At 31.0% G+C, this 11,380-nt stretch overlaps 1 protein-coding gene and 1 long non-coding RNA gene across 4 annotated transcripts; both read right to left on the reverse strand.

Moving 5' to 3' along the window:
* Nucleotides 1-2,443: 2,443 nt before the first annotated feature.
* On the reverse strand, nt 2,444-4,318 carry LOC106343297 (ubiquinol oxidase 1a, mitochondrial). The gene is made up of 4 exons (XM_013782467.1): nt 3,824-4,318; nt 3,609-3,737; nt 2,840-3,328; nt 2,444-2,755 (listed from the first exon to the last, which is right to left on the reverse strand). The coding sequence occupies exons 1-4, from the start codon at nt 4,226-4,228 to the stop codon at nt 2,696-2,698; spliced, it is 1,083 nt and encodes a 360-aa protein (XP_013637921.1). The 5' UTR covers nt 4,229-4,318; the 3' UTR covers nt 2,444-2,695.
* Nucleotides 4,319-7,265: 2,947 nt separating this feature from the next.
* On the reverse strand, nt 7,266-8,673 carry LOC106293685. Of its 3 annotated transcripts, XR_001260590.1 has the most exons (4): nt 8,335-8,673; nt 7,937-8,215; nt 7,698-7,769; nt 7,266-7,610 (listed from the first exon to the last, which is right to left on the reverse strand). It is a non-coding gene; the product is annotated as an uncharacterized LOC106293685 (long non-coding RNA). The 3 variants fall into 3 exon arrangements; XR_001260589.1 differs by having other exon boundaries at nt 7,937-8,611; XR_001260591.1 differs by having other exon boundaries at nt 7,841-8,611.
* Between the last annotated feature and the right edge of the window lie 2,707 nt (nt 8,674-11,380).

Consider the following 11,380-nt stretch of genomic DNA (forward strand, 5'->3'; position numbering starts at 1 on the left):
GATCCGTTTGACCGGATTGTGGGAGGCGATCCGTACTGGCGAGGTACTGAAAGGGATAGACTGATGAGGCTTGGTCGGCTGTTTCCGTAGACGGCTTGATAGTATCTGATGGGAGGCGTCTGTACTGACGATGCGGATCAGACGGGAAGGGTTGTCTGAGGCGGTTAGGGCTCGGATCGAGTCTTAACGTTCTGTACAGGCTATGGTACAGGCCGAATCTTGATGGTTTGGTGTTGACTGAATCGAGACTTGTACGGGATTAGATAGTGTACTGATGGGCACGGCTCAAAGGAGCGTGATACTGGAACCGGATGGTTTGAGGGCAGGATGGCCGTGAGGAGAACTGACTGGATTGAGGGCTGTGGATCTGACCGTGTCCTGACTGATCCGGGTGTGATCAGGGACTGGTTCTAAGGCGCTAGCAAGGCTGGCGGACTGTCTGTTCTGGATGGCTGGTTGGAGACCAAGCCGTCTCTCTTTGTTTACTTGGGTCACGTGGGGATGGTTGGCTGAGTGACTAAGGAACAAGGGGATTCGGTTAAGTATCTGATCGAGCTGGCTGGGTAAGACGGATGGGAAGCAGGAAGACAGCAATGAAGGAATGTATGGATGGATTATCAGATAACAAAGTACCGAGGCAGTAAGGTACATGTTCATTATGCTGCGATTACTAGTAGACTGCTAAGTTGCTGGATTAGACTTAGCGAACCTTGTGTACGAAACTGAACCTCTTAGAGGAAAATTGGATAATAATCCTAAGTTAAGAGAATAAATTCGGATAGGGCCAGTTTGGTCGAGGTAAGCGAACTAAGGACGTACCGGCGTTAAGGGAAACCGGGTCGGGGCCTTACACTTTTCCCCAAACACAGAAGAAAAATTGATTATAACATCGCTGATGGTGTGTTTAATCTGTAAACAAAAGAAAGAATGAAGAAACTAGAGACAAATCTGCGGCATACAAATCTTGTAGCAGACAATTTAAACGTCTATGGAAATTTGTGAGCCCATGAAATCTATACTATTTTTACCATTGGTTCTTTTAATTATTTACAATGACATGTCATTATCTTTTATTTTATTTTAAATATATGGAAATTAGTATTAACTACCAATTGAATATTGCTATTTACCTTAAATGAATATATATTTAGACTACTTTTTAGGTCATTTTGATTTTTACGATTATTTATAGGATTTCCATTACTTTCTAATTTTAATTAAAAAATATAGCAATTATTTGTAACTACTTTACGAAAGTTTCCTTTTTCACCACTAATGTGTGAGTACCTGAAATCTATACTATTTTTTCCCTTGGTTCTTTTGTTATTTACAATGACATGCCATTATCTTTTATTTTATCCTAAATATATGAAAATTAATATTAACTACCAATTGAATATCACTATTTATCTTAAATGAATATATATTTAGACTATTTTTTAGGTCCTTTTGATTTTTACAATTATTTATAGGATTCCCATTACTTTTTAATTTTAATTAAAAAATATAGCAATTATTTGTAACTACCTTAAGAATGTTTCCCCTTTCACCACTAATTTGTGAATCCCTGAAATCTATACTATTTTGCCTTTGGTTCTTTTAGTTATTTACAAAAAAATGCCATTATCTTTTATTTTATTTTAAATATATGGAAATTAGTGTTAACTACCAATTGAATATCGTTATTTACCTTAAATGAATATATTTTAGACTACTTTTTAGGTCTTTTTGATTTTTACAATTATTTATAGGATTCCCGTTACTTTTTAATTTTAATTAAAAAATATAGCAATTATTTGTAACTAGCTTACTAATGTTTCCTTTTTCACCACTTATGTTTCCTTTTTCACCACTTATTAAAGGTTTAGATATACTAACTTATTGTGGCCATTTATAGTCTAAATACGCTCATATATATAGTTAAATACATATACAAACTGTCATAGTAGTCATTTAGTTCATCAAACACAGTTAAAAATATAAATGATCACATTTCAGTTTAAATCACTAAAAATAAAACTAAAATCAGTGAGATGGTTCAAATAAAGACTACCCTATTTTAATTATAATATGATTGTATATATATATAGATATTTTAATGCTATCTTTGTTTATTTCAAATAAATAAAATCTGATAATATTAATTTTAATTTAAACATGCATTCTTAGTTAACAAGGTATGATCAACTAAAAATATAAAAATAACTATTAGACATCTACAAAAACAAAACACATCATATATTTTTTTTCATACACGATTAAAATAATAAAAAAGTATCAATAAACAATTGTATAATATAAAATTTATATATTGTAAAATAAAATACTTTCAAAACGTGAATCAAAATCTAGTGGCAATTAAGTATTATAAACTTACGAACAACTTTTCTTCTCCAAATTATTCCATTCTACTAATATTATAACAAGTGAATAAATGAAAATATAGCAAAAAAAAAACCCAATAGCCCATAAATTTTAACGAAAATCCAAGTACAGAAAAGCCCACAACAGAGAATATTTTTAGCAAATTATAACATTCAAGGACGCCGATCCAAAAGTATGGCTCCAGTAGAGGTGATCCGTGATCTATATATACAAGTGAAAGGGGAGGCATAGACTCTCAAGTTCTTTAGAACAACGTTTTGAAACATTAGTAAAAACAAGCCCTTTTTATTCAACGAGATGGTAATTAAAATCAATGATAACCAATTGGAGCTGGAGCTTCCTTTAGTTCACGACCTTGGTAGTGAATGTCCTGCAAAGTAAACAACTTTCATTAATCACACAGACAATGGAATGATTTATTTTTGGTCAACTTCCAATAACAGAACACACTTACAGATGCAAAATGGTTAACGTCACGGTGATGAGCCTCGTCAGCACGGACCACCATCACCACATCACGAAGGGTCGCATCAGCAGGGAGCCTCCAGTAATCAATAGCGATAGCCGGAGCAGGTACGTTCTCGATGTTACCTTTGTCAAGTTCCTTGAGGAACTCAGTGTACGAGTGGATAGCTTCTTCTTCAAGGTACCCAACCATACGGTGAGCAAACTTCGGGGAGATCAAGTAACCGAGGAAATAGGCGTTGAAGAAGACTCCTTGGACGGTGATGACAAGAGCTCTCTCGTACCATTTGGGTTTAGCGACTTCCATGAACGTCATGAGATGCATCCTCTCGTTCTCTGCTTCCTCGAGAAGAGCTTTGATCCATCCTCCGCTTTGCTCAAAGCGCCGGAGAGATTTGCAGTGGAGTAACATTCCTCCGACCATTCCGGGCACTGCTGCAACAGTCTCGAGCATCATAGCTCGGCATCCATATCGCCGCTGCGATAATCAAATACAACGATTCATAGCATCAATATCATCATATCATATCAAAATAATGGAGAATAATTCTAGATGGTTTAAACAAACAAACAAATAAATGCTATAATCACAACTGAAAAAACAAGTGGACAATGATACAAACGCACAACAATATATGATATAAATGAAAAATTCCATAAAAGAGGTTTATACGAAATCAATGACGACATCGGATTTGGAACGTTTCCAATTTCAGTTACAAGAAACATTAAACCGGAGATGGTGGAAGAAAGTGTACCTGGAAGAAGAGATCGGTAGGCCAACGAAGAGATTTAACAGTCCAATAAGCCAATCTGTCAAGAAACGTCGTCGGAACATGATGCTTCGACAGATCTATCGTCAAATCAGCTTTATACGTCTCCCATGGCTGCCATAACAATCCCAAGAAACTTCAATTAAACACGATCATATTATATAATCACGAAGATGTAACGATTCTATATATAAACGTACCCTGAAGCAATTCCACTTCCATTCAGTGCCGTCTTCTTTAGTGATCTTACTCGGCTCAACACCCCAATAGCTAGCGATTCCTTTCCCTCCCTTGTTACCTCCGGCGTCACCACCGGTGGATGATTCATTCTCCGCCTTCTTCGGATTCGCATCCGTCGTAGTCGTTTTCTCTCCCAAAGTAACCGTGCTGGCGAACCGCACGCCTCCCATCGCCGGAGCTCGACTAGTCCAGATCCAACCGCTCATACCAGACGGAGAAGCTAAATCCGCAACCGCAGGTCGCAGAAGATGGCTCGTCTCGTGAGACATGGAACGGATCGTGCTCGTAGTGGCGGTTGAGAACAACCGTGGTCTAGCAGCCTTCAACAGCGACGAGGCCGCCTTGGCTCCACCGCGACTCATCATCGTTATGCAGATCGGTAAACAAGTAATCCAAGAATATAGCAAGATTGCAGAGAAATCGTTTTTTTTTTTCCGTTAACGTTTGTGTCTTATGGGTTTCAGACGCTAGCGAGGGTTTATATATATACCAGAAAAATGAACGGTCTGCGATCCAGATCGTGAACGTGTACGTAAGCAGATTACGCCGCGTGTCAGTTTCTGGTTTTGGTATTTTTAGAATGACGGGATTGACCCTGGAGGTCGTCAGATGGACTTTAAGTTGTACTTTGCTTTGACTGAGGGCATATATGTAAATTAAAAGGCGGTGAAGATTTTTTCTTGGAAACCAAGATGTTTGGAGAAGGCTGGAAGATTCTTGAGTGGTGAACAAGAGCTAGAATCTCATTGGTCCGATTTAATGCTATCGTGTGGGTATTGTTAGGCGTTGTGATGGTTTTTATCACTTTCTCCAACAAAATAAAACAAATTGGCATTTTAAAATAAAACAAATTGCATATTTTGTGGACATATTTGACAAGGGAAAATAGCAGATGAGGTATGTTTTGCTTCAACGTCCAAGTCAAAATTAGACGATATTTTTTTTTCTTTTTTAAAAAAAATTAGACGATATTTATTATTAATATCATTAAATACAAATTTATTGTATAAAATAGCTATTTATTTTGTTACAACGTACATAATGTCTGAAACTTTTGATATTATGGCAATGAACATTGGTAAGTTTCTATCAATCTGATTTAAAAAAGGGAAAAAAAATTTTTTTGAGCAAATAAATGATAACTATGTTCCTTTACACTAATCTCATATACTTTATGTTTTATTAGACTAATTATTTTTAAAATAGCAATAATGCCCTTAAAATTGTAAATTTTAAATATAATAAATAATGAGTTCGATCAAGCGGGATCGATCGATCCAAAATTACAAGGTTAAAAAAATGCGGAGCATATACTGATCGACCTGGTACATTTCACTCGATCGGCAAAAGTCGATTTCATATAGATCGACCGATCTCGAATTATAGACCGATCGATCCCGTGCCCAGGTAAGTACTCCAAATCGATTTCCTGGTTTCTTCTGTTATATCCGGTTTGATTCCCACTTGATTTGAACTGACCAAACACGATTTCAACTCTTTAAACTCAATTTATTTGGGATGAAATTCATAATTTCTCATCCCATTCACGGACAAAAGGGGAGAAAATCAAAGTCTCAAGTTCGTAAACCCTAACTCACTCAATTTCACACTGATTTGGACGATAATGTGAAAAATTTTGTGAAAATTTTGTGAACAATCAATGAATATAGAAAACAATGTGAGAAGAAAGTTACCACGTTTTTTTTTTGTTTTTTTTAAATCGATTTTTTTTTTTAAATATGAAAGTGAATATTCTCAAATATTTTGTTTCCATATTTTTATTAACTGATTTCTTATCCGTAGAATACAACTAATCTGTAGAAATCGGTTTCTACAGGTTTTTAGAATTATAGTAATGTGTAGATTTTGATTTCTACATGTTTTAGATTTACAGTAAATTTGTAGAAGTCGGTTTCTACGTGTTTTAGATTTATATTAATGTGTAGATTTTGACTTCTAAAGATTTTAAATCGGTAGGTTAAGCGCGGAATGTGTATTCTAAATATTTTTTAGAATACTCTTATTTACGTAGATCACATATTCTAAACATTGTAGATTCAATGAAAAAAATGGATTTCGTTTTCTACTTCGTAGAAAGTCATTTCTACTTTATTTAGAACATAATCTGAAAATTGTGATTTAAACATTTTTAGAACTGAAAAAAATAGCACTAAGTTCATATAGGTATTTTATCAATAGTTACTATTTTTTCAATTTTTTTTGTCTGTAAAACTATTTATAAAATTTATTTTCAAAAATATTAAAGGATATTATAAGCAAAAATGACAAAAAATATGTATTAGTATAAAAGAACATAGTTATCATTTTTTCCCTAAAAAACAATTTTTCCTTTAAAAATTTGAAAAAACACATTATGTGGAAGCGCCATGAACGATTAGTTAGGGATAAATGCTTCTACACAAGACTTATGATTCGATTTAAAAAAAAACATAATTTCTGGTAAACTATAAGATTCAAGCTTTTCACAAGTTTCAAAATGTTAAGAGCCGTTCATATGGAAAAAGGCCATTTTCGACCCAAACAATTTTACTCGTGCCAAACGATATAAACAAATGATCAGTGCTAAATTCGACCCTAACTCAATTATAATTCAAAAACAAGATTCCGATCCGTGCGCCCGCATGAGTGTTTGTTTTCAATAATTATATAAATATTTCAAAACACAACTATTCGAAGGTGGCAGAAGATTGAGTTTTTGCGTGAATACATGTATTTGGATTTATGATTTAGCTTCAAAAGATTTGACCTTTTTAAATTAAAATGACTATAATATATAGTTTTTATTTAATCTAATTAAATATACTACCGCAACTAATCTGTCTCTTAAGAAAAAATTAGAGATCGACCCACGTATTCGTGCGAATGTTTTTTTAATTTATATACATTATTCTCTGTAATTGGTCGTGTATATACTCTAAAATTTAATAATTTGAAATGAACATCTCCAAACTCATAGTTTTAAAACTTGCATGTAAAAATTTAATTTATTCCTTCGAAGCACATATTAAATTAGATAGTTCCTATTATATATTTATTTTATTAAAAATAAATAGGATTAGTTAGTTAAAAAAGATACTCATAATATAACATGTTAAAAGATTATTGAATATTTACTTATAATTTTTATATTGTTAGTTATTATCAAAGTATTATTTAATATTTCTACAAGTTTTAATTAGCTTTTAAAATCTGTGATCAAATACTCTTGTGCACATATTTATTTTCAAAATTTGATATTAGCTTCTTTATATATCATCAAAATGTTAGTCAATTATGTAGTGATCTATATATTAATTAATATGCAAGATTTAAATTTAGATTATTAAAACATAAATTTAAAGATCATTAAATTAAATTAAATTATATATAGTTTGTATTTTTCTTTATATATGTCAACAAAAGTTACAAAAGCTATAATATGTATTAAAAGAAACAGGCTAACAAAACGTAATAACTCGAATGGACTTTAGAGTTTAGAGTAGAACTGGACCACGCCCACCACTAACCAACAAACAGATTAATAATAAGGGAAAATACAAAAACTTAAAACGTTGATTCAATTGACACATAACTTCCTCACCACTCTGAACTTCCAAGAAATGGAAGCGTATGAATGAAACCAGTGGAAGTAATCTCGAAGCAGTGTAAGTTAAGTATGTTCCAAACTGGATGACGACAGAATGAAAGTAAGCATCAGTAAGTCAGTCGTCCTACATTCGCAGTCTCCTGCAACAAATATCATAACTAAACCATTTCATTTTGACCATAACTCGTTCAGATCCGTATGCATGTATGGCTAATAAAAATCCTTACCTTCTCGCTTAAACCCAGGGCTCCGATTATAATCATTGTTTCCTCGTGTGTCAGTTCACCTCCCTTACCAGCCTATGTTGGACAGAAACACCATGTCAGTGGAAGCTAGAAAGAAAAATACTTTCCATAGTCAAGTAACTTACTAAATTACTTAACAAATAAGACAGGGGTTGCACCATCATATGTGTTTTTTTTTCCTATCCTAGATTTGTCTGGGTTGATCATAAAAGAGAAACCACCTCATGGATGTGAATTGAGACAGAGCTTTCAACTGAGCTTGCCTAAACAGCTAGTCATTATGCCTATTATAGCATCAAGAACCTGAGGCATATAAAAATCATTGATAAAAGTAAACACTCAAATCTATATATGCATCCACCGAAGCGCTTCTTTCTTCCTCTAATTCTCTATATAAATCAGTCAGCAATTTCCTGTCATGATGAACAGTATTTTCAAATGATTATTATCACTTTATCCTTCGATTTCACTCATAGAATCTACTTCCAATGATAAGTTGCCTGTTTCCATAAGAAAAGAGAGAATGTTCTTGTTACTTGAATCAAGAAATAAAAAAACGTATCACCACTTGAAACAAAAAGATGAAACTGAGAGAGAGAACCAAGAAAAGAGACAAAACCTGTCTTGAAACAAATAGATGAAACTGACCATGTCCCAGCGTCGATGGTGAATTGAACATCTTTACATGGCAAATCAAACCAACAAAAGCAACCATCGTATAATCATACCTTTTAAACCGTTACAATTTTTTTTTGTAAATATCTAAATCGATGTTATACATAAACCCTCGATTCAATTATAGGTTTCTGAGACCTCGTCAGAAGTGGCAAAAGAAGGCGGCTTAGAACTGAGTAATTATCGGATGGAAGTACCCAGAATCTGAAGGTTTTCAAGAAAACGACTGTGTTTTGGATTCAGTGGCAGAGGATCCTAAATATTTAGGAAAAGTAATTATTGCGATAGCAAAAATGTAAAACTATTGTGTTTTGATGAGCGGCATAGATTGGTAATTACTGTGTAAAAGTCGGGGTAAAGTACAAATTGTACGTCAGTTTTAATGGTTTATATAGATACTACCTAAACTTTTTAAAATGTGCTAAAATTTACATTGACCGTAACAGAAGTTAATCAACCGTTAAAAAACAAAAACAATATCATTTTGGTTTAATCTTTTTTTATAAAATATGCTTATTTTAGGATTCAAATCCATACATTGATACACTTTAAAAGAGACACTCTAACCACCGGAGTAAAGTAAATGTTTGATAAATAATTACAAATTTGAAACTATATATACTACTATACTTTTTCATCTTTTCCAATTAAAACTTTGGTGATTATTATTTCTGATTTGTATAAATACATTAACATATTTTTAACTATCAAATCTTTAATAAACTTATATTTTACTAAAATATAAATAATAAAATATTTTAAATGATGCAAAATTAAATATACTTAAAATTTTGAAACTATTTATAAAGTTTTCTTATATAAATTATTGTAATTTTAAAATTTTGAATGGTAGTTTTTTCTTTAAAAATTAATATAATATATTTTTGATATTTTGTTCAAAATGTTGGTTGTGTTAAAAGAACTTTTACCTTTCTTTCACTGAAATATTTTGTTCAAAATATTAAACACATTAAACAAGAACTAAAATATATAGTACAATATATTAATTTTGAAAAATAAAAGAAAAATATCATTAGTTTTGAAAATCAAAATAATTTATATAATTAAATTATATAAATAGTTTCAATTTTTAATTATATTTAATTTTGTATAATTTAAAATATTTATTATTTATATTTTAGTATAATATAAGTATATTAGAGATATGGTAATTAAAAAATCTGTTAATTTATTTATAAAAATCAGAAACAATTATCAAACATTTGGAGAAGATGAAGAAGTATAGAAGTATATATAGTTTCAAATTTGTAACTATATATCAAACATTTACTTTAGTCCAGTGATTATAGTGTCTCTTTTAAAGTGTATCAATGCATGTGTTCGAATCTCTGAATGAGCATATTTTAAAAAAAATATTAAACCAAAACGACGTCGTTTTTGTTTTTTAGTGGTTGACTAACTTCGGTTACTGTCAATGTAGATTTTGGCCCGTTTAAAAAAGTTTATGTAGTATTTTTGAATTATAATTGAGTTAGAGTCGTATTTTGCACTGATCATTTGGTTATGTCGTATTTGGGACAACTGAAATTGTTTGTGTCGAAAAAGACTCTTTTCCCCGTTCATATTATGGTATTGGCTGCAGAAATAACATGTTTACTGAGAATGTCGTACATGTATATGTTATGGAAATAATTTCGTTGTGAAATTTTTCATGAATTTGTTTATTATTATTGCGTATATTGTAAGTAACTGTCATCATTTGTAATAGAGATAAAAAAATTATATGATAATGTATACTCCCTTTGTTTTTTATTGTAAGTAGTTTAAGTAAAATTTGTTTGTTTCAAAATATATGTAATTTTCATAATTTAAAAAAAAAATTATTTTTATTGGGTATAGTGTGACCAATCAAATAATATATTCTTATTTATTATTGGTTTAACTACACCTAATTTATATACCAAATGATACTTTTGGAAAAATTAATAACTTCCCCTGTATAATATTTGTGAAACATTACGACTTCTTTTTGTATCCACGTGTCATCAATAGGATGATTCTTAGAATTATTAGAGAAATATGTTGGTCCCTCTAATTATATAATAATTTTTTTATTAAACTAACCATAAATTCATTATTAATGTCATTTATTATTTCTTTAAATAAAGATTACGGAATTGCCTAATGTGGCTAAAGTATATATGACAATTAATAATTTTGAATAATAAAAATCTGATAAAAAAATAATGTATCTTCTATCAAATTTGTTTAATTTTAATCTATTAAGATAATTTAAAAAAATCACAATAACCATATTATAAAAATTTAGATTTTTGTTTAAATTTAATTACATATCCTATCAAATTTTTTTAAAAATTATTTGGATTAATAAAATTGATTTATACGTTCGCACCAATTTAATTATATATGTAATAGTTACTGACTTTTAATTATTCAATATATATTTAGTATTTCATAATATGTAAGAACATATAATACATAAAATAATTTATATATATAATGTTTATCCCGCACAAGGCTCGAATCTTAATCTAGTTCTTAATATTTCTGTATTCACTTAACACTACCTACATAAAAAAGCAGAGTGAGTATAGTGTAAAAAATATACATTATGTTGTATGATTTTCAAACAATAAGTTAACTGAGAAAGAGGATTTAGATCTTCCCCAAAATTCTAAGAACACTGCAGTTTTAACATGTTTACTGGGAATGCAGGTTCGGGTATTCGTATGGTTTAGTTGGGTTTTTAGAGCTTTATAGAGCCCATCTTTTTTTTTCTACAGTATGATTTGGTTAAATGACATTTTGGGTTCAAATATAATTTGTTATACATGTTAAAATCCATTTTGTGACTATGCATTTTCAGATTATGATATATTAGTTTAGTTGTTTTAGATATTATAGCAAAATAAAAATAAGGCGGCTTATGAGGATACAAGATAAAAAGTAAAATAATTTATAAATTAACAGGATATAAGGCGGCTCGGCCGACCAATAAATAATTAACA

The sequence above is a fragment of the Brassica oleracea genome, chromosome C5, assembly GCF_000695525.1.
Source record: "Brassica oleracea var. oleracea cultivar TO1000 chromosome C5, BOL, whole genome shotgun sequence".
In the NCBI taxonomy this organism is placed as follows: Eukaryota; Viridiplantae; Streptophyta; class Magnoliopsida; order Brassicales; family Brassicaceae; genus Brassica; species Brassica oleracea.

Bases quoted from the DNA above. Each gene is read 5' to 3' on its own strand.
- LOC106343297 (XM_013782467.1), bottom strand. From the start codon at position 4,228: ATGATGAGTCGCGGTGGAGCCAAGGCGGCCTCGTCGCTGTTGAAGGCT. The intron at 3,329-3,608 runs GTACACTTTCTT...TGATTATCGCAG, and splicing joins CTACCGATCTCTTCTTCCAG to CGGCGATATGGATGCCGAGC. The intron at 2,756-2,839 runs GTAAGTGTGTTC...TTTACTTTGCAG, and splicing joins ACGTTAACCATTTTGCATCT to GACATTCACTACCAAGGTCG.